The sequence below is a fragment of the Cervus elaphus genome, chromosome 12, assembly GCF_910594005.1.
Source record: "Cervus elaphus chromosome 12, mCerEla1.1, whole genome shotgun sequence".
In the NCBI taxonomy this organism is placed as follows: domain Eukaryota; kingdom Metazoa; phylum Chordata; class Mammalia; order Artiodactyla; family Cervidae; genus Cervus; species Cervus elaphus.
In genome coordinates, this window is record NC_057826.1 from 88,414,140 (window position 1) to 88,438,800 (window position 24,661).

At 34.4% G+C, this 24,661-nt stretch overlaps 2 protein-coding genes across 2 annotated transcripts in view; one reads left to right on the forward strand and one right to left on the reverse strand.

Moving 5' to 3' along the window:
* GPR137C (G protein-coupled receptor 137C) overlaps window positions 1-17,461 on the forward strand; it is a 59,057-nt gene extending 41,596 nt beyond the window's left edge. The window contains exons 4-7 of the mRNA XM_043921003.1: window positions 11,912-12,061; window positions 13,294-13,419; window positions 13,587-13,705; window positions 14,618-17,461. Of these exons, the coding sequence (XP_043776938.1) occupies window positions 11,912-12,061; window positions 13,294-13,419; window positions 13,587-13,705; window positions 14,618-14,795 (573 nt within the window). The 3' untranslated portion in view covers window positions 14,796-17,461. The remainder of the gene's footprint in view (window positions 1-11,911; window positions 12,062-13,293; window positions 13,420-13,586; window positions 13,706-14,617) is intronic.
* Window positions 17,462-18,919: 1,458 nt separating this feature from the next.
* Window positions 18,920-24,661, reverse strand: part of ERO1A (endoplasmic reticulum oxidoreductase 1 alpha) — a 50,478-nt gene continuing 44,736 nt past the window's right edge. The window contains exons 14-16 of the mRNA XM_043919915.1: window positions 23,426-23,512; window positions 23,209-23,342; window positions 18,920-21,983 (exon numbers count right to left, since the gene is read on the reverse strand). Of these exons, the coding sequence (XP_043775850.1) occupies window positions 21,923-21,983; window positions 23,209-23,342; window positions 23,426-23,512 (282 nt within the window). The 3' untranslated portion in view covers window positions 18,920-21,922. The remainder of the gene's footprint in view (window positions 21,984-23,208; window positions 23,343-23,425; window positions 23,513-24,661) is intronic.

Genomic DNA, 24,661 nt, shown 5'->3' on the forward strand with positions numbered 1-24,661 from the left:
CCATGGACATAAAGTCCATCAACTTAAAGCCATCTTACCTGTAACAGTGGAGTCATTGGAGCCAGAGATCTAATTTCATTGTGTCTTAGCATCATGAAACTATTTTTAAAACTGTTTAGGCCTTATAGTTATCAAAATACATTTTAAATTTACTAATTGAGATTACTTTGTTTTCTTATTTTTGATGCTTAGTTTGGCATTCTAATTTCAAAATGGAAATAGCATTTGTGAGATGGATTCAGAAACATGTGCAGGGTTCTACTTCTGCTATTGGCCAAGTAGCTTCTATTGGACTCAACCTTCTGCAGAAAGCAAAGATAAATCCTGGAAAAAGTATAAAAAAGCACTGACAGCACTGGAGAGCAGCCTGTTAGAAGAAGGAACTGACACAGCATGAATTCCCTGTTTTTTACAGCTTCTAACCTGAGGAAAAGTCCCATCCATGGGGCAGCCAAAACTTGAAGAGAAACCTGCTATTTTACTTGCTTGAAGAATCATAGGGCAAAATTCAAGAAACTATTCCAGATGGAAAGTCAGTGGAAAATCTCAGGAAGAAGACAGCCAAGTAGAGGAAGGTCCAAATTCTGATTTTAAACTCTGCCAAATTTTTATCTGATACTTGAACTAGACATGTTCAGGACATACTCTAAGCAGCAGCACAGTAAAGGTTAAAGAAATTGAACTGAGATTTCAGCTGCTATTCATGCATGGGAGACAGTTTGAGATTTGAGTCTAGCCAGCTTAATCATTTGCTAAAAATAAAAAAATTTTTAAGGGAAAAGAAAAATCAATATGTTTTAGAAAACTATAACAGCATCCAAACTCTAAAACATGGCTCTCACAATGTCCAGAACAGAATCCAAGGTCACTAGATATATGAAGAAACAGGAAAACTATAACTCATACTCAAGAGCAAAAAGAAAAACTCAAAAAGCAATCATTGGTGGCAGTCTCAGATGTTAACCCAGATGTTGAATTTATCAATGATTTTATAATATGCTCAAGGATATGAAGGAAATATATATTAATACTTGAATGAATTAATAAATAAGAAATCTTAAGAGAAATAGAAACTGTTTTTTAAAACTACCAGAAAGTTTAGAATTAAAAAATACAGTATTTAAAATTAAATAGTCACTACTTGGGCTTAGCAGCAGATTGGAGGTGAAAGAAGAGTCAGTGAACTTAAATCCATCAGAAATTATCCAATCTGAAGACCAGAGGATGATGGGGGACAGGGAGGGGAGATGACAATGAAATGAACAGAGTCTCAGGGTCAAATTATGTATAATTGGAATTCCCAAAGGAAAAGAGGAAGAAAATGAGATTGGGAAAAAAACGTGTGAAGACCTATGACCTAAATTTTCCAATTTTGATGACAGACATAAATTTGCAGTTTCATGAAGCTCAGCAATCCCAATCAGGATAAATATAAAGAAAATCTCACCTAGGTTCATTGTAGTCAAGGTGCTTGAAGTGAGAGTGAAAGTGTTATGTGCTCAATTGTGTCCAACTCTTTGTGACACAACTTTGTGGACTGTTGTAGCCTGCCAGGATCCTCTGTCTATGGGATTTCCCAGGCAAGAATACTGGAGTGGGTTACCATTTCCTCCTTCAGGGAATCTTCCTGACCCAGGAATCGAACCCACGTCTCCTGTGTCTCCTGCATTGCAGGTGAATTCTTTACCCACTGAGCCACTGGGGAAGCCCTGAAGTGCTTAAAACCTAAAAAAAGAAAATTTTGCGAATGGAGAAAAATGACACATACATAAGGGAACACTGATTCAAAGGATCAGTCACTTCTCATCAGATGTAATACAGCCTGAAGACATGGAAACAATATCTTTGAAATGCTGAAAGAAAAATGTTGTCAACTCTGAAATCTGTTATCTCGCAAAAATATTCTTAAAGAATCATGAAGAAGTAGAAACATCTTCAGATAAAAGAAAAAGAAAACAAAGAAGATGCACTACCAACAGACCTACACTACAAGAAATGCTAAGAGAATTTTACAGACTGGAGAGGAATAAAATTGGCTTGAATTTTAGCTCTTCAGGAAGGAATGAAGAACACAAGAAATAAAAAATGTGTGGGTAAATATAATTTCTTAATTTCTTTAAAATAAATATGACTGTGCAAAGCAAACATTATAATGTGAGGCTTAGGTGTGTAGATATAATACATAATTCTCGGTATAGTATATAGAACAACTATAGCACTGTAGCATAAAGGACAGGGCCTATATGGTCACAGTTATTATATTTTACATCGTGTGGAATAATATTAACAATTATTTAGACTATGAAAAGTTAAGGATATATTTTATAATCCCTAGAGCAGTGATTCTCAAACGTTTTGGTGTCAAGATCCCATTACAATACTAAGAATTACTGAGGACCCCAAAGAGATTTTGTTTATATAACTTACATCTACCTATATATACATTTTAGAAAAAATGAGAAATTAAAAATATTCATTTATTAATTCATTAAAATACCAATAAAAAATCTATTCTATGTTAACATGAATAAAATGTTTTTATGCTAGATAATTATGTTTTCCAAAACAAAAGTAACTTAGTGAAAAGATTGACATTGCTTTACATTTTGAAATCTCTTTAATGTCTGACTTAATAGAAGACATCTGGATTTTCATATCTGCTTCTGCATTCAATCTGTTGTGATATGTTGTTTAGGTTGAAGTATATGAAGAAAATCCATCCTCACACATATATATAGTTGGAAAATGGAGGAGAATTTAAATAGCCTTTTCAGATAATTGTGGATATTCTTCTTTAATACTACACCAAAACTCTGAAGTGGAGGTTTCTTAAAGGTTAGTTGCCATATAGAATCTAAAGCCATATTAGTGAATTTTCTGTACTCTCCATTGGTCTGTCTTACACTTTGAATGAGTTATAACATCATGCATTGATCATAGGAAAAGAGTGGTCACAGATCTTCAAAATGTTGATACATTTCATTAGACAATATCCAGAATCACTTTTGTTAATACTACCACCAACCGCATCAAAGAAATTATTTAAGTTTGGGAAACTGCCAGTCTTACAGTGGATACAGGTACTTACAAGTCTTCAAAAATTCTAATTTTCACTTGAAAGTTCATATTTCATCATTGGCAATAAATATTATTAGATGTTTTCTTTGACATGACAGGCTCATTTCATTTATTTTTTAAAAAAGAAGTATGCTTATTAACCAAGTCTAAATGACCGTTGTTTGTCTGCCATAGCTGTCTGTCAAGTAGAAAATGGGGTTTCATGAAAAAAGTGGCTCACAAGTTCAGCTCACAAGTCAAACAACCACATAAGTGCTTCTCCTCAAGACAACTACTGTGCTTCAGTATACAGCAGAATTACTTCAATGTATATCTTATCTCATCACACAGAATATTAAATAGATAGGTACTGGGGGGTCAATACTTAATAAATATTTTCACTATTTCATCAGGGATATTCTTAAATGAACTTTCTTTTTTAACTGGGAGTGCGTAGTAGTAAAGAACATAATACTGTTTGGTACCACTGCATTGCTTTGTGCTCCAGCCCACAGTTTTACCATCGACTATTTCTGTACCATTAGTGAGACTATCAGCGCAGTTGGCCCAGGATAAATCATCAGAAGAATTTTCAACACTTTGAATATTTCAGTACTACTTCTCAGGCATTGACATAAGAATATCTTGTATGATTAGTTGGTGCTGACACCAAATGAATACAAACAAAATTAGTCCTACTATATCAGATTTATTTATTTTTAAGGCAAAAATAGTAACACAAGTCTATTGATAAGACATTAAATCACTATTTTTTTAGTTAAATCTTTGAATCAGTAAATTTCTATATTGGAAAATGGTAATGCATGTTTCATCCAGGAGGCATTCAACAATTTAACTTTTCAAGGCTTTACTAGTCTCTCAGCTATTGTGATTGGTTTGCCAACCAATGTAGGCTAAGTGTGACAACTTAGCCTATAAAATGCCTGAATGGTTTTTTAATTTCTAGTTTGGAAAGTTACAAAAACAATTTGTGGCATTTAAATGCTCACCACACCTGCATTTACAATTACAGTTGTTTTGCTTTACTCTCTGAATGATTGATCTCAAAATGATGCTGCAGCTTAACTTAGACATAATGTTCTGTTGCAAAAGACAATAAGGTAAATTATTAACATTTATAAAACCTATTGAAAGGTAGTTTTCATTGCATTTCATTTGATAAAACAGGAAATCAGTGTCACCCAGTTACTGTATATAGATTTCTTTCTTCACTGAGTCAGAGAATTCTAACACTTTCAACTTTCTCAGTATCTTAGAAGTAAACAGAAAAGCTGTGTGTAGAGAAAAATATTTGTTATTCTAATGAATATACATAACATAAAATTTATGATTTTAACCATTTTTAAATGTACAGTTCAGGGACATAAAGTACATTTACATTGTTGTGTAACCATCACCACTGTCCATCTCTAGATCATCTTCATCATCCCATACTGAAACTTTGTACCAATAAAAAGATAAGTCCCCATTCCTAAGCCAATAATCCATTCTTAAATATGAAAAGAATTATAATTTTTCATTTTAGAGTAAAATGTTATTAATTTCTAAAATGAGTTTAATATTAAATTTAATATTTTAAGTTTTTATTTAAATGCTTAAATATTATGAAACAAATATATTAATTCTACCTAGTCTTATTGTGCTGCCATGTAGATACAAGGAAAAATTTAGGATTTCATCATATTTTTTTTTCTTTTGGCTACACCCTGTGGCTTGCTGGATCTTAGTTCCCCAACCTGAGTTTGAAGCCAGGCCACGGCAGTGAAAACATCAAGTCCTAACCACTGGATTACCAGGGAAATCCCCCTTTCTCTTCTTTTCTTCTAGGATTTCAGAATAACTACTTGTTTGGGGATTTTCCTGATGGTCTGGTGGTTAAAACTCCATGCTTCCACTACAGGGGGTATGGGTTTGATCCCTGTTTGGGAACTAGGAACCCATAGGCCATGTTTGGGCATTGCCAAAAAAGAAAATAAACCTAACTGTTTGATAATAATGAGGTTTTAGCAGGTATATCAGGTATAATTAAAGAAAATTAACAAGAACCCAATAAAGATACAGAGAACAAGCTGAGTTAATCTCTGAAAATGGATGTATTTATACCCTAAATCTATTATATCAGGAACCTATTAACAGAAAACACAAGAACACACATGCATACAGAGTGTTGACACCATCACATATCATAAAGCCTCTGGAAAACTCTGCTGTATATACAAAAGAGAATGAAAATATAATAGGCAAATAACATCTTAGTACTCTTGTTTTTAATCATCTTGATTTTGATTTTTAAGATCCCAGGACCACACTTTAAGGACTGCTGCCCTAGAGCAACCACTTAAGGCAAAAAGAAAACAACAAGGAATAGAAAAGTATAGTTAAAAGTTCAATAGATAAATTAAAATGGAGTTCTAAAAGGTATTCAATTAACCAAAAGATGCAGGAAATAATAGATAGGGGAACAACAAATAAATATGCAAATAGTAAAATGTAAGACCTAAATTTAAACATATCACTAATTATAGTAAATGTTAATGGACTAAACACTCCTGTTAAAAGGTAGAGACTGTCAAAATGAATTAAAAAAAAAAAAAAAAGACCCATCTATACTGTGACTTCCAGAAGGCACTTTAAATATAAAGATAGATATAAGTTGAACAAGGAAACTAATATACTATTCATTCAATAAGTGTAAGAAGGCACTTTAATATTAAGCAAAAGAGTTGTCAAGACAAAGGGTATTACCAGATATAAAAGTTAAGCAAAGAATATTACCAAATATAAAGAGGTACAGTTCATCAAACACATGAAAATAATAGATGTGTATATGAAGCCAAATAGTAGGAATAAAGAGGAGGAACTTACCAGGTAGTAAGAAATAAAGGGATAAAAATCCCCACAATCATAGTTGGAGCTTTTAGCGTCCTATGCTCAGTCCCAATTCATGAGCCTCAGGAGATGTAGGTTCAATCCCTGGATTAGGAAGATCAGCTGGAAGAGGGCATGGCAACCCACTGCAATATTCATGCCAGGATAACCCCATGGATAGAGGAGCCTGGCAGGCTGCAGTCCATAGGGTCACACAGAGTTGGACACGGCTGAAGTGACTGAGCACACACATGTAATCTCTTATACTTAGAGATACAGAATCTAGCAACACTGGTTTAACATTTGAAAATCAATCAATGTAATTCACTACATTGAGAGAACAAAAGAAAAAAGATAAATAATCATTTGAATAGATGTAGCAAAAACATCTGACAAAATTCAGCACCCTTCATGATTTAAAAATAATCGCAATGAAACTTTAAGCCAACAGGGAACAGAAGGAATGTTCCTCAACCTGATAAAAGGCGTCTCTAAAAAACCTGCAATCTGTGTCACACTGAAAGTATTGAATGTTTTGCCCTTGAGGTTGGGAACAAAGCAAGGAAGTCCATTCTCACCATTTCTATTCAGTAGTCCAATAAAACAAAAACAGAAGGTATAAAATTAGAAATTAAGAAGTAAAACTGTATTTTATGTCTGTGACTCCTTTGCTGCCCTGCATATAGGATCTTCAGTACCATCTTTCTAAATTCCATATATATGCATGCATTAATATGCAGTATTTGACTTTCTCTTTCTGACTTAATTCACTCTGTATAATAGGACAACCCAGAGGGATAGGGTGGGGAGGGAGGCGGGAAGGGGATTCAGGATGGGGGGACACATGTACACCTGTGGCTGATTCATGTTGATGTATGGCAAAAACCATCACAATATTGTAAACTAATTATACTCCAATTAAAATAAGTTAATATTTTTTAAAAAACCACCTAGCCCATCAAAAAAAAAAAAGAAAACTAATTGCAGATAACATGGTTGCTTAAGTAGAGCATCCTGAGGAATCATGAATATAGCAAGTTCTCAGGATTCAAAGTCAAAATGCAAAATTACATGATTTTCATATATACCAGGTATAATCAGTTTGAAAATTAAATTCAAAAAGCAATTCTACAGCATAAAAAACCCAAAATACTTAGGAATCTATTTTGCAAAAAACAAGCAGTACCTCTATACTGAAAACTATTACCTATTGCTGAGGTAAATTAAAGATCTAAATCATTGAAGAGCATTATTTATGGATTAGAAGATACAGTATTTTTAAGATGACAATTCTCTCCACAAAAGATCTATCAATAAAATGCAATCCCAATTATAATTGTACCTTGCGGCTTTAAAAAATAGAAATTGACAAATTTATTCTAAAATTTATATGGATATACAAAGGACCTAAAATACTTTTAAAAAGTAGTGCTTTCCAACAGAACTTTCTGTGATGATGAAAATATTATATATCTGTACTAGCCAATATGTTACTATGGAGCACTTGAAAGAGGACTTGTGCTACAAAGGAACTGATCTTTTAATTTAACATGTTTAAATGTGATTTTGTAAATACATGTGGCTAACGGTTATTGTAGTGAACAATGCAGAAGGTAATTCTGAAAAAGAAGAGTTAGAACACATGACTTTGAAACTTAGTGTAAAACCATAGTAATTAAGACATAGACAAACATAATAGAGAGCCTGGAAACAATCCACACTTAAATAATCTTGATTTTTGACAAAGGTGCTAAAACAATTCAAAGGGAAAGCTAGTGGTGCTGGAACAACTGGATATCCACATGAAATAAAATGAACCTCTAGCTGCATCTCATATACACACAAAAATTCAAAACGGGTCACAAATTTAAATATAGCTCAAAAAAGTCTAAAGCTTTTAAAACTAAACATAAGAGATTATCTTTACAGTTTGGGTACAGGCAAAGATCTCTTCAGTTCAGTCACTCAGTCATGTCTGATTCCCTGCGATCCCATGGACTGCAGTATGCTGGGCTTCCCTGTCCATCACCAACTCCCGGAGCTTGCTCAATGTCCATTGAGTCAGTGATACCATCCAACCATCTCATCCTCTATTGTCCCCTTCTCCTTCTGCCTTCAATCTTTCCCAGTATCAGGGTCTTTTCCAATGAGTCAGTTTTTGTATCAGGTGGCCAAAGTATTGGAGTTTCAGCTTCAGTTCAGCATCAGTCCTTCCAATGAATATTCAGGACTAATTTCCTTTTGAACATCTCTTAAGCAGGTCTTTGAAAGTAATCACAAAAGAATAATAATAAATTAGACTTAATTAAAATTAAATTTTCCCATAAAAAGGCAAGACTAAGAAAATGCTAAGGCAAACCACAGATTTTAGGGAAATATTTGCAATGCATACATCTGACAAGGAATCATTTCCAATATATGCAGGGACTGTCTACAACTCAATAATTTTTAAAAAGACAGCCCAATTTAAAAATGGTCAAAGATATGAACAGACTTTTCACAAAGAAGATGTACAAATGGCCAATAAACACAATATCGTTAGTCATCTGAGGAAATGCAAATTAAAACCAAAATATCCACAGCATGGTTAAAATTAAAGAGATTGACAACTCCAAATGTTATCTAGGAATTGGAACAACTGGAACTCTCATATTTTGTTGGAAATATAAAATTGTACATCCATTTTGGGGAAAGATCTGGCAGTTTCTTATATAGCTGAACTTAAACCTATCACATGACCCAGCAATTCCATTCTGAGGTATTTACCCAAGAAAAGCAAAAGAATATGTCCACAAAAAGATTTGAGTAAGAACATTCACAGAAACAGTCCATCAACAGAAAAAGTGGATAAACAAATTCTCATATAAACACATTCATGTAATTATACAGTGGATTAGTGGGGTTAACTGTCCTGGTTTGCTAGGGACTCAAAGGATTTCTTGAATATGGGACTTTCAGTGCTAAAACTAGGAAAGTTTTTTAACTAGGAAACTTTTGAGCAAACCAGGAGTTGGTCACGTTCATTGTTCACCTCAGCAGTGCAAAGACCTAACTACTGGTACATCCAACAGCATGGATGAATCTCAAAACATTATGTTGAGTGAGTGATACCTACACAAGAGTTCATATTCTATAATTCCATTTATGTGAAGTTCTAGAGTAAGCAGAACTAAGTTGTGGTAAAAACAAAAGCAGGGGAATATTTGTGTCTGAGGGGTTGACTGGTGGGGAATGGATGTCAGAGAACATTCAAGAGTGATGGTAATGTTCCTTATTTGTATACACCAGTTGTCAAAATTCAGTGAATGGTAAGTTGAGGTTTCTGCATATCTGCGTCCTAAAAGTACCTATAAACAAATACTGATGGTAAGCATACTGGAGTGAGGTCTAACTCTTCTTCACTTGTCAAGTGTGGAATTTCTAAAACAGTGGTTTGTAGATGTCTAAAGTAGAGGAAGGGAGAATCATTCTTTGAGGATTGCTCCTGAGTGGAATTGTTTGTCATGACTATTCAATTTAGAAAAATTTTCTCTAACTTTCCAACAGCACTTTCCATGTAGTTGAATCCTTTACTTTTGTTTTATGATCCTATATTTTGTGGGAAGAATCTTAATTTGTTTTCTAAATTGGTGGACTTCTTTCTCTATTATATGTATGTAATTTGGCTGCAATTTTGCTTTGTTAATTGCTCTGATACTATTCTTTGCTCACACTTCTTTGCAGTTTTTTATAATATTTACAAGTGTAAGTAGAGAAACTCCAGATTATAAGATGTTATTACTTTTAGCAGTCATAGTATTTCTTAAAGCAGTAACTATAAATTTACTTATGGTTATATTAAAGGATTGGAGAAGGCAATGGCACCCCCACCCCAGTACTCGTGCCTGGAAAATCCCATGGACGGAGGAGCCTGGTGGGCTGCAGTCCATGGGGTCGCACAGAGTCGGACACGACTGAGCGACTTCACTTTCATTTTTCTCTTTCATGCATTGGAGAAGGAAATGGCAACCCACTCCAGTGTTCTTGCCTGGAGAATTCCAGGGACGGGGGAGCCTGGTGGGCTGCCGTCTATGGGGTCGCACAGAGTCAGACACGACTAAAGTGACTTAGCAGCAGCAGCAGCATATTAAAGGATGATAATGCTTACAGCATTCTAACTTTTCTTGTTACTTAACTTTTCTGTAATAATATAGTACTTTTAAAATGGAAACTGGATTGCTTTTAGATTAGCTTTTTATTAGCAACATTTTTTTGGATTCATAATAAATATGCACAATAAAAATGCACATTGTGGAAAAGCTTAGTCTTGATTAAAAAATTTAATCTTGCTAGGATTTTATTTTCACACATACTTTTTGCTGTAATAGTGAGTTAGCTCAGAGAAGATACGCTATTGCTATCCCAAAATCTTTCAAGATATATTTCATCTTTAAGTTTGCTTTCTTCTCATTCACCTCTAAAAATGTGTTGTTCTTATGAGCATGTCAGTTATAATATTTCTCAATCCTACCAAACCCATTGAAACCTTCTCATAAATTTTAACAACCTATTTCTATGCTGCAATTAATAGATTGTTTAACATACATACACACATAACTTCAAAAATTCAGTGCAACTGCCCTAATTGTAATATAATGAGAAGACAAAAGGAAAGTAGTTAATAAATATTTGAATGTGTAGACTTGAGGGTATGCTATAGTGGTCAGATGCTTGTATCTACACGTAGAAATTGTGAATGAGACTATGAATGCAGACTCTTACAGATGTGTTGCTTTTGCACTATATACCACAAGCAGTATTGCTGTCACTTTCACACCTTTCTGAAATATTTGACTATTCTTGATAAAGGTCCGAACAGAAAACAAAGGACAAATTTCCCTCAATTTACATGCTATGTGTGTTTCTGGATATGTTGGCATCTATTTAAAACTAGACAAGCATAAACTTTATATTTAAAACAGATTTGGGTTCTGGCTCAGATCATTATGCTTAAGTTTTTCATCTTCATAAATGTCCAAGAGGACATGGGGAAGTTATAAAGGTCAGAGAATTCTCTTATGTGGAGAACTCTCCTGTAAATTGTCAATCATCCAGCAGCCCTGACCCTTGTGTGGTGAATGCCATCATTTCCGCTTAATCATTTTGACACTAGAATACAAACTTCCAAAACACCGTATTAGGTGTTTTTCACAATATGTGTTTGGCAGTTGTGTCACTTTTCAGAATAATGTCTTTAAGATAAATAGGATGACAAAGAAAACCAGCTGTATTCAAATATTTCAGGTTAAAAATCTCTGCAAAAGTGGATACCACACCCTTCTCCAATGTATACATTCTAGTTGACAACCACTGTTATAACCAGTGTTATAACCACTGTTATATTAGGCTTTCTTTCTATATTTCAGGAAATGGTGAAAGCTTTAGTATTAAAATATTTTGGATTTGAAAGTGCATTTGGGTGCCTGCATCATTTTGTCATCAACATAACAATATCAACAGAGGATTAACATCAACTCTAACAGAACAAAGCAAATAGTACAGGAATTGTGTTTCTATTCAATTTTGCTTCTTATTGGAAATTAAGTGTATCAAATGGACTAATGTTTCTATTTCCCATTCTTTTCTCATTGTGCCTAAACTACCTCTCTGATTAACATCGATCACTTGCCAACTTGTTTATTCGTATATTCCTTAAGGAAGTAAGATAACCTTGGCTGAACAAAATCTTCCTCCAGCTGCTGCTAGGCAAGTTGACAAAGAACTTACATGCATTAACAGGGTAGTTGAAACACAAGTGGTTCTAAAAATAGGAATTGTAAAGCATGATAATCAAGAATTGATTTCAACTGGCACTCACTCAGCGTTTTCTAGGGGTGCATTGCAAGAGGTGACTATACTGTATGTGGACAATATATATCATGACAAATGTGTAGGCTATTGTGATGATGACTTTTATTTCTTTTAGGGTATGTCTCTATGCCAGACTGTTGTCGTAGGCTCTGTGGTCATTCTTCTGTACTCTTCAAGAGCATGTTATAATTTGGTGGTGATCACCATATCTCAGGACACATTAGAAAGTCCATTTAATTATGGCTGGGATAATCTTTCAGATAAGGTAAGAATCTAGCATGTATTGCGAATCTAAGTGTATAATAATGAAGTTAGCCTGACTAGGAGAATGTTTTAAGTGTTTGACTTACAAACACTTTTATGGAATCTCTAGCCACTATCAGTAATCATACTTCAAAGTTCTATGTTTAAAAATTCTCATTCATATGTGGCAGTTGAAATCATTCTTCAGAGAGAACTTCTCCCAAAGTAGTATTTTCTTTTCTTTTTGTGAATAATATTAACAGTGCATTAAATCTATTGGTTATAAATCTATTTTACTAATTTGTAAAGGATATTGTTTAAGTATCTCTAGATAAGCTGATATTCTGTCATTAGCTAGTAAATATGGTTATGTCTTTAATTTGCTAGGATGAAATTAGTTCTCTCTTACCCAAGAACCACATATAACCTAAATATTTGGCTCAGTTTTAGATGTATGACTTTTATGAAAATCTGACATTGTCAGTCTTGAAAATGGGAGTGCTTTCATAGTTCCTTGGGTATCTAGGTGTTTTCTGTAGTGACTCCTGGTACCCTTGCTATGCATATTTGACCTCCCAGCATTCTCCATCCTTCTGCTAGAAATAGTCTGACCTAGGTGCATGTCATATCTTCATTTATATTAATTTAACTTTGTACTGAATTTAAGCATTCTGGAATGCTATTTTATCAGAATTTTAATTATCTTTCAAAGAAGGAATTTTCACATTTGGTTCCGTGTGGCAGATTCCCTTCACTCCTTTCCCATTTCTCTTTCCCCACATCTATTTGAATAGAAACAAATTCAACATGGAATTTAAGCCCAAAAGCATGTTTTTAAATAGCAACAGAGCTGAGCGACTTGCATGTTACATTTCTCTACAGGTGTAACTCAGGGTAAGTGCGATTATTTTGCCTTTGGAGGAGCTGGAACCTGTAGTCTCTTCTATAACCCTCCTCAGACTATGGGACCTAAACCACCCACACCACTACCCATGTATTAAAAATATTTTCGTAAACTGATGTGTTGAAAAAGTTAATACCTCTTTATTCTACTTAACATCAAAGCATTTTATGATCTTTAAAGAATAAATATCATTACATGAGAAGCCATAAAATATGGAAAATTAATTTAGAGTTCTATGTGCTTGTAAGTTGATCTGTTAACTTACCCTACCTGAAGCAAGTTGTTTGTGGAGGGTGATTCCTTACATGTAAGACTGATTTTAAAACTGCTCGACCATATTCTATTCACAGGCTCACGTAAAAGATGTAAGTGGAGAAGAGTATATTGTATTTGGAATGGTCCTCTTTCTGTGGGAACATGTGCCAGCATGGTCAGTGGTACTGTTTTTCCGGGCACAGAGATTAAACCAGAATTTGGTATGATATCATAACATTACCTAATGCCTGTTCTTATTTTTAAATATAATAGAACATTTATATTGATTTTCTATTTTTGGCAAAAACTAAAAAGGATTATAAATCTCAACCTCCTTTCTTAGTTGAAAAGTAAATCTTCATATTCTATCTACTACAATTGTTCACAGGCACCTGCTGGCATGATAAATAGTCACAGTTATAGTTCCAGAGCATACTTCTTCGACAATCCGAGACGATATGATAGTGATGATGACTTGCCAAGACTGGGAAGTTCAAGAGAAGGAAGGTAGTTGCACTGAATTAGTACCAACATAGATTTTTTTTAAAAGCTTTAACCCAAATATGAAAAGGGTGATTTGCTGATACCTATCAATATATAAGATCATTTAACATTGGCGCATAGAACAGTAAATGTTAAACCCACGATGAGACCTGTACTATAAAGAATTATCATCTGCCCCTAAGTCCATATGTTACCTTTATTTGAGAAATGCCTTTGGGGGTAAAATGGCACCCTTTCATTTCAGGATCCCTCGTTAGTTCAAAGCTGATGGGGGTTGGTGAGCAGAGAAGAAATACTATTATAGCGATTATATATGTTTCCATATCTACTGTGCTGTTCAAAATCCACAGAGAAACCCTAAAACTCCTGGGAAGCTTAGCTACTATAAGAAATCTTCAGTGCCCTCCTTGTTCCAAAATCATTACAAGTCCATACCATTTTAGCTCTGTATCAGTGCAAAGAGAAAGCCTTAATGCATGTTACATAATGCTTTGAGTTTGATATAGCATTTTCTCTAATCCTCACTTCATCTGGACAAGTTGCTTAACCTCAATTTTTTGTCTGTTTTTCATCTGTAAAATAGGGATAATAAGAGAACCTATCTGATAGGATTGTTGTGAAGATTGAGTGCATGTGTGTGTAAACATACATATGTGTGTCCTAGAATAAAGCCCAATACATAATAAGCACTGTATTACTACTATTATTATCATCTGATAATCAAGTTCTACTAATTTTGAATGGTCTTTATTCATTCTTTTCTAATATGTGATGTAGAATCAAGGATATTAGATATAAGTTACTGAATTTTGTAGAAAGCCATTATTTGGCAAAGAACATAAAGCATTAAGAACTAGAGTGCCAACATGAGTTATTACATCCTGATCGCAGTCCTTTTTTGCCCTTTTCTTGCAGTTTATCAAACTCGCAAGGTTTGGGCTGGTACGGCACCATGACGGGCTGTGGCGGCAGCGGTTACACTGTCTCTCCCCACCTGCATGGACCTCTGACAGACACTGCTCCTTTGCTGTTCACTTGTAGTAACTTAGATATGAACAGTCACCATAGCTTATACGTGACACCACAAAACTGATGGCATCACCAAGTTGTGATTCTTCAATCATTTTTCATGAATGTGTATATTCAATGTGTTTAAATTCCATCTGCATAAACATTCCATTATCCGTTACAACTGCAAACAAAGCCTGGAAATGTGGCTGAATCCAGTGGAGGACACAGCTGTTACTTTTGACCTCGTCCTGGTAAAATGAAGTACAATGGAAAATCTGGAGCCAGAGAAAAGAAGGATTAGATCTTAAGGGACTTGATGACCTCCAAACATCCTGACTTTGGAATATCAAACGCATATTTGCACTTTTATCTTTGTTCTGAAAGAGTACACTGCAGTCCCCAAAGTCATACCCAGTGTTCACACTGGGATGTTATGTTGTACATCCAATCAGGAGGCAGTTTCCTCACAAAAATCAAAGCCTGTATATCCAGCAGTGTACTCCATGTGGAATTCTTACCCAATAAAGTTTATAGTGTCAACAGTGCACAGAATGAAGGCATAAAAATGTATCATTCTTTTGAAAGATCTATTGAGAATATGTAATCATTGAAGATAGTTCTTTTAAGCATGATTGTACAGTACTAACTGAAATTATTCAAACAATCATTATAAAGAAATGATACTAGTAATCCTTTACAGTGAGGACCAGCAGTGTTCTTTGGAAAGCCACAGTCATTTCTTCAAGAGCAAAGTATACCAATCAAAATTACGTGGCTACTTTAAGTAGAATTGGACAAGTGATTATCCTGTATGGTTAAGATAATGCAGTAGTTTAAGCATGATTCTTCAAGAAAACAACAGCAATTTTTGTGTAGGGAGATATTGATAGAAACTTCTTAGGACTAAAGTTTACAGATGCATTTAAGAATTATTCAGAAAATATACAATTCTAAGTTAAAACATGAATACATTTTCAAAGGCATTCAATTAGCTGAAATAAAATATAGCAAATCATACCTATTATTCCTATGAATCAGGATTATCCTCAGGTAAATTAAATCATGATATGTTATTGCAGTGAACTCAAGTGCAATACTTTGTAATACATATAATTCTTCCTTTAGTTTTCATTTTAATATCTTGCATATGAGCAAAACCAAATTAAATTTAATTCAAATTAATTCCAGCACTAGACTAAATGAACAACTCATGTGAAGGTACTAACTAGGTAAGTATAAAAGCCAGTGGTTAACAATATTGGAGTACTTTCAGAATTACATTAAAACTATCTTGAACGTCCTATCTTAGATCTAAAAAAATATATATATATATATATGGTAGGCTAAAGTGATAGAGAATTTTAAAATGCACTTTCTACCAATGTCTATATGGAAAAAAGTAGATGCTAAATACCTCAAGAGCCCAAGGTAAAAGGCAACATTGGGAAGCTGTCACAACATGCTTAAAGATGACTATATATGGTTATTTGCTAATCTATTTCTTCAGAACTGGAACTAATACAACTATCTTTTTCTGTCTTTACTTTGATTAGAAAGTTATATTCTTTTTCTTCTCTTACATAAAACATCTTTCAACTTTTTGATTGATTCAGTAACGTCACAGAAGTATAACAGTATGTGAAACCCCAAGAAAAAAATGAAATTTTTAATGCTTTTGATCTCTTGGGAAGCTGGTACACAGCCAAAGAAATTTCATCTTTTTATCGTACAAAATAATTCTGAATTCAGTCCAAAGCATAAACTTATACATGTCACTTTGGATTTATAGTAAATTCTTTCAATGCAACCAAATTATTTAAAAATTTATAGTATAGAATTTATAGGTCATAACAGGACAACATACCATGCACTTACCTGAGTGTATTTTTACTGCAACTTCAGTTACTGGGTTTCTTTTCAGAATGCCAACTATTTATTTTCTTAATAATGTTAGGTATTTAATTATCTAGAGCTAACTAAGAAGATGTGTTGCCTTTGTTAACCCTTGGGGTTCAAAGTGATACATGTTTTCTAGGAAAGCTTCCCCAGACTTCCTTACATAATGCTCCTATTTGACCAGATAAGTGAGGATTACTTTTTAAAAATATTTCAGATAAAATAACCTGCTTTTTTCAGTTGCATTAGTTGATCCTTCCAAATCTGAGATTTGTAAATTCCTTATCCTTGACCAGGGAACCTGAATTCTTGCATTTGTCTCCTTGTAGACATCTCCCACAATAAATCACCAAAGACAAAGAAAGATAAGCTTCTGGCCCAGTTTTTGCTTAAAAATTCCAAAGCACTAGGAGCACTTTAAGTCTGGTCTTGAAAGAAGGAGTTGTTTATCAAATCAAAGGGCTATCGATCCCCTGTTCATCCTGCACTGAAGCACATGATGACAATTTCAAACCTTCTTTTTGGTTCACTAACTAGAAAAGAGAATTTCATTGCTTAAGTGTGTAATTCTACAGTGATTAGCAGTACTTGTTTTTATTGTTTCATTTGGATGGTCATTAACTTTGAAACTCTTGCCACTCACTATAGCTGGTAGTAGTTTTATGAAAGATGTAATTTATAGCTAAAGTGGCTTTTTTAAGCATAGCTGCCTTTTTTATTGTTTAACAGTGTTTCTCAGCTATAAAATCAGTGTCAAACTGGTTATAAAAGTATAGCTGTGGCCAATGAATGTATTTATTTGTTTCACTAAATTGTAACAAAACACTACTGTTAAAAATAAAAGTGTTTGTGCTTTTATTTGGAGGTCTGGTTTTCTTAATCTCTTTTAACAGACTACACCCATTGAGTTTCTGTCATGTAAGTATAAGAAGCCAACCACAGGAAAGAGGAAAATACCTAGAGTTACAAATGACAGCTTACTTTTAGTGAGCTTGTAATTACAGATGTTCCTTGGCTTGTCCTAAGTGAAAAAATGCATCTGATACAGCTGGCCTAGAACATCGCAGCCTAGACTAGCCTTCCTTCCGTTCAGTTCAGTTCAGTCGCTCAGTCCTGTCCGACTCTGCGACCCCGTGAACCGCAGCACACCAGGCCTCCCTGTCCATCACCGACTCCCGCAGTTTACTCAAACTCATGTCCGTCGAGTCGGTGACGCCATCCAACCAACATGCTCAAAACACTTACATTAAACTACAGTTGGGCAAAACCATCTAACACAAAGCCTGTTTTGTAATAGAGTGTTGAATATCATGTATAATTTATTGAACACTGTACTGAAAGTGAAAAACAGAACGGTTGTAATTGGTAGGGAACGGTTGTGTATGGGTTGTTTACCCCTGTGACTGCGTGGCTGAGGGGGGTGCTGCCACCGCCCCAAATCATGAGAGAGGTCCCTGCTGCGTATCACTAGCCGGGGGGACGGGGGACAAAGTTCAAAAGTGGAAGTACAGTTTCTATTGAATGTGTATTGCTTCTGCACTGTTGTCAAGTTGAAACATCTAAAGTCAAACTACTGTGTAAGTGGATAACTATGTACTGAACATTGAGATAACTGTATGTACAACATTAGCTGTACACTAGTGTTATACACTAATTCGACATGAAATGCCTTACTTTAAAATACCAGTGTTATTAGATAGTATGTGCATACGTGCTAAGTCACTTCAGTTACGTCTGACTCTGCGACCCTATGGACTATACGGCCCGCCAGGCTCCTCTGTCCATGGGATTCTCCAGGCAAGAATACTGGAGTGGGTTGCTGTGCCCTCCTCTAGGGGATCTTCCTGAACCAGGGATCGAACCTGCGTCTCTTACATCTACCTGCATTGGCAGGTGGGTTCTTTACCACTAGCGCCACCTGGGAAGCACATATTAGATAGTACATGTTTATTCAAACATTAAGCTGAGAAAAATCCTTGTGTGAAATAACTTAAAACACCTCTCTCCTTCCCCTTAGATTCTTACACAGGTAGAAATTTATCTAGCTCATAATCCTGGGCAGCTTTTCTTTGATTATTCAAGAAATTCTTCAGGAATGTTTTCCCCTGAAAAAAGAGTTCTTACCATTTTTTCCATAATAGGCCCCTTTCATAACTTGCCAAAACCACACCAAATTTCTAAGATAGTTTCAGAAGCTTTATTGATCACCTAAAGTCCAGAAATCCTTGGGTGCCTACTGACTTACTGTGAAGAATATTTGGAGTGAAGGTATGATCACTAGCGATAATAAAGTTGTCATTTTAAAAGCAATTTATTCAACAAACATTTATTAAGTGTTCATATGCCAAAAACTATGCTGTGGAGATGCAAACATGGATAAAGTTCCTTTTCCTGCCCTTAAGGAGCTCACATTCTAGTAAAGGAGACTTTAAAAAACAAAAACAATACAGTACATTAAGTGACAGTAGAGGTAGGTTGTAATACAGTGGTGTCACAAAAGAACTTAGATGATCCTCCCTGGATGGAGCAAGGGCGAATTCACAGAAGTGATCGCTATGCTGGACCTGCAAGGATACACAGAAGTTTCCCAGGTGGGGAAGGATGGCTAGGGCACTTGTTAGAGAACAGCAGGCACCGAGGTGTGGAGGCCTGACGATGCTGCATCTGAAGAACTGTAAGTCAGCTTTAGCAGAACATGAGGTTGGCGGAAACAGAAAGACCCCTATCAGAGCACTTTGTCCACCAAGGAAAGAGGTCTGGTTTCCTCCTAAAGGGTCATGAGTTCACTGTGTGTTAAGCAGGGAGTAACAGTGTAAGGGTGCTTCTAGAGAGCCCACTTTGGTAACACTGTGAAGCAAGAGAGAGGAGACAGGTCAGGTACAAGGAAAAAGGTTTGTACTTTAGGGAAGAGCACTGAAAGTGGAAAGACAGTGATACATCAGAGATACGGAAATAAAGTCCATAGAGATTAGACACTGGCTGGACAGGGGAGTGGAAGGGTTAGCCTAGAGAATTTAGATGATGATGGTTCTAAAATTAACCAAAGGAAGGAGCATAAGCATAAGAGTAGGTTTGGGGCAGAACTTTTTAAGATACACACAGGTGTCTGTGGGAAACCAAGTGAAGATGCGTAGAAGGCAGATGGTCTGAGAAGTTTAGGCTAAAGATACGGATTTAGAGGTCACTGAATTGGAAGGACTCAAGAGTGAGAAGTGGCAGTGTTGAAGACAGCAGGAATAAAAGCCTGAGGAATAACTTAAACACTACATGAAAAGAGGCACTCAGAAGTGAGGGAAATACAAGAAACCTGGTGGAAAAGAGATTTTTAAGGAAGGGGCTCTCAACAGTGTCAAATGCAGAAAAAAAGTCAAGAAACAGCTTGTGAATCAAACCATAGATTTAGAATTGGGATTTTAGACTTCAAAAGACAAGATTGTTAACTACTAAGAAAAAAAGCCAAATTTCACTTAAAGGAGCAAGTGGAGGGGGACAAAGTGAAGACAGGAATATTCTTTCAAAAAAGTGTGGCTTTACAAAAAGAGAGAGTAGGGGCATGAGATGAGAGAGAGTTACACAGGCAAAATAACCACTGAAACCCATCTACCAAATTTTCAGAGTACCACAAATGTCCTTACACTTCTATATTTGGTGCTCACTTCATAGTCTTTTGAGTCTCTAAGAATACTGACTCCATAGTAGGTTAATATCTTTCTTTTCCTGCCCTATTCAAATTAGGGGGGAAAACATATATTATTAAACTTAGTTCTGTGATAATTAATTTAAATATATTGAATACATTTTCATACATTCACTTAACAAATATTTATTGGACACCTACTATGTGCTTGACACTGTATCAGGCTGTAGGGACATAAAGAAGAAAAAGCATACAGTAGTGTTAAGTAGCGTTTCTAAGCCATTATATAAATAAACCCTGCTTTATTAATAATGTTACATCTCAACCTGATATACCTGCTAAGACATACAGAAAGGGCCCATGATTTTGAGGTATACATTTCCCTTTTTCCTACAATTACCATGTGCTGTAAATTCCTAAACCCCTTCAAATATTTTTTATCATTGAAGATCTTCCCTTCAAGACTTCTAAAAATTACAGTTTAGTTATGGGGAGAAGAAAGAAATGAATGTCACATACAAAACCCCCAAATTTTATGCCTATGACTATATAGCATTAAAAGGGTAACAAAATTCAAAAAAGAATTTTAGATTGGAACTCAAAATGATTCCTTATTCTAAGGCTTATAGTAGTATATAGTTCCAGATATTTTTCCTGAAAAAAAAATCATTGAAACATTATTCATATTATACATGGTTCAAAGGACATGATGCCTATAACTGACTCTTCAAATGATTAAGAAAAAAACAATATATGCATGTATATATACACAGAGAAAGCATGAGAAAGAAAGCAAATATGAACAATTAAGGTATCTGGTAAAAGAGTTCTTTGTATTGATACTATCCTGGAAACATTTCTATAAATTTGAAATTATATAAAAATAAAAAGTTTCCCCAAATTTTTATTCAGAATCAGGGAAAGTACTATGAGAATAAATATATAAATCTATTCAACTTTTCACACTGTTTAGAAATTCCTTACACCCTTGAATTATCACTGTATCTTTCTACACACCAAAATAAGCCAATCAAAATAGCAAAATAATTTTAAAAGTGATTTGTTTCATACCAATGTATTGTAGGGTTGCCAAATAAAACACAGGACTCCCAGGTAAATCCCAGGTAAAGGAGGAATAATTTTTTGGTATAAGTTTGTCCCACATTACATGCAACATACTTATATTAAAAAACTGTTGTTTATCTGAAATTCAAATTTAAGGAGGCATTCTGTATTTTCGTTACTAAATCTGTTCACCCTAAATGTTGAACATTTAGGCTGTTAATAATGGGTCATAACATTCTCCTATAAGCACTTTTCACATTGGCCACAGTTTATATTATGTCTTCTTACACAAAATTCTAGTTTGAGAGACTTAAAACATCATTTACTTAGATTTACCTTATGTGAATTTGATAATCCTGATGATTTTACTTAATATTAAACATTAAAGATGTACCACATTATCAAAGTTTTACTTTTACTCACAATAATATTACACATAGATGTAACATAATTTAAAAAATTGTTATTTAAAACAACATAATTCCCTTTTACAAAAGCAGCTTTATATAAAACGTTTGACTTAAGACTCTCATTGCTATTTATGCCTTTGAATGAAATTCCATTCTTTGGCCTCCACTGTCCAGAAACAGGCACTTTTCAACTTGCTTTCTTTAATGAATATTTTGTAACAAGTTCCTGAAGTTTTCTAATTCTTTCACACTTGTTGAAATTCTGTAAACAAAATAAATTTCACTCAGAAACTATTTTAGATAACTTTTCTCTACAAGTTATTCACTTTGCATTTTCAGAACACAGAAAAAAATGTTAATTTATTTCAGCAAACATAAACGTGCATAAAACATTTACTCTGTTTTGATGCACTTTTGTTCTTAATTTGACATATTAAAACTAAAATAACATTCCCCAGAAATCAGTTATTTTTAATTAGTCACAACTAAGTATTAAAGTTTCAAAGTACAAAATTATAAAGTACATAAGTATCGTATTTTTAAGTATTCATAAGTATATTTATATGCTTAGTATTTAAAATATATAGGTATACTTTATACCTATATATAAAGTATAGGTATATACTTTATAAAGTACATAAGAATTAAAATATGTATTTTAAATATGCATAAGTATGTGAACACTTAAACTAATCAATTTACCATATTTATTAAATAAACATACAAAGAATCAAAGCCTTTGGACTATAAAGAGTGAGAACAGTAAATGTGTGACCAAATTGTTTTCACTAACTTTTATAAAAAGTTTGTTATTTTAAGTATACTTTAGCTCTGTTCTCCACCATGAAAAAAATAGTAAAATACTCAAATATAACTGTCAAGCATCTGTGTACTAAAGAATAATTTTGAAGGTCAATTATTAAATCACAATTTTTTAAGTGAAGAAATATAGTACTTAGAAAATGTTAGTTTGTTTTTTTTTTTATAAATCTCTGCATTCTTTAGATATGATAGGCCAGGAGGAAATGCATCTGTACTTAAATTTTATAATGTAAGTTCCTAATTTTAAGTTTATTTTCTAATCATTTTGATGAAAATTATTTTTAAAAGCATGATTAGCCTTTTTACACAATGGCAAATTCACAAATTTTATATGTACACCTACATTACACAACATGATTTTTTCTAGGACCTTCAAAAAAACATTTGGGTAGCACTATAGATTAGAAAAAATTTACAAATTCCCTAAGATGAATACTGAAGCACTCAGTGAATTTAATAATGATTACAAGAATCAAGAGGTGACAATAAAGAATATCATCTAATGATTGCACGTACCTACAAAGTTAAAGTATTTCATAAGATCACAGAATTTTGTAGTGAGATAATTTCACTAAACAGGATATTTCCTACCCAGTTTTATCTGAGAGTATATGTGTTGCATTAGACTTACTTGGCTAGCAAAAAAAATTTTGGTGCAAACTAACCTTCCAAATGCATTAAATAATGATACTATTTCTTGTCTGGTTAGATGGAATTCATAACTGGGTCCACTTTCTGGCATATTTGCAATCAGTTTCTCAGAAAACAAGATCTTCAGAGCAGTGCCCAAACCCTGAGTCTATAACAGAAATAAGAAAAAAAGAAATATCAGAAAGTTCCTTGTGCAAAGAAAGAAAACAGGACTGAGCTTGATATGCTTACCTGAAGCTTTCCCCACAGTCGACATTTCAAACAACCAACACAATCCATGATTCTTGAAATATTTCTAAAATGCAGTCGAAAGTCCTCCTAAGAATAATTTAAAATTTTATTAAGATGTAGTATATGGTCAAATACTAAGTATCTCTGAGTGCCTTCTATGTGCCTCACTGTGTGCAAGGCACTGGAGAGCACTAAAGAAGGGAAGAAAACGGAAATCAGTGTACACGGAACACCTCCTACACACCACAGTCTTTACATATGCAATTATATCTCACCTTCACCACAAAAGCAAAAGTGAAAGTCGCTCAGTCGTGTCCGACTCTGCAACCCCACCAACTATACAGTGCATGGAATTCTCCAGAATACTGCAATGGATAGCCTTTCCCTTCTCCAGGGGATCCTTCCAACCCAGGGATCTAACCTAAGTCTTCCGCGTTGCAGGCAGATTCTTTACCAGCTAAGCCACCAAGGAACCCCAAGGTATGATTACAATCTACACCTAATGAATTAAAAACATAAGGTCCAGAGAAGCTAGGTAACTTGCTCAAATTCCCATATCTAGTAAATAGCAAATCCAAACCCCAGGACTGCCTGCCTCCCAAACTAGATTGTCTGTAAATGTACACAAAGTAACTGAGTTGAGATGTTTTATTGTATGTGATTATTAACCATATGTCAATATCAGGGGAGGGGCAGAGGTTGTATGACATCATTGACCAAAAAAGAAAAAAAGGAAGGGAGAAAGGAATAGATAATGGAGGGAACAACAAGTAAAAACCTTTGGTTTCATAATAGTTAAATGAAAGCCCTTCTCTCTGGTATTAGGAAAAACAACCAGATCTTTTACCATTTATTATTATCATACATACTTTATTATCATACAAAAATCTATAGAATATAGTGAGATCCATGTACCCTTCACCAAGTTTCAGAGAGAAACTCATTAAACTCATCCAAAAGCAGCATATGTCTTTAAGGGGTAAGGAAGAAAGAAAGGAAGCCAAGAACATACCCTTCTTTCACACCAGTGGAAATTATTAACTAATTCTCCAATGACTCCCCTGTCCTGAATTTACAGTGGAATCCAGGCTTACAGTACTTGAAGCAGGAAATCTGACATACATTTCAGATGAAACATTCATTATATCAAATAGCCTATAATTTGGTAAGTATATAATATTTTGTTTGTTTTTATTGTGCTAAACCACACACTGAGCTCAATCAGAAGAGAACATA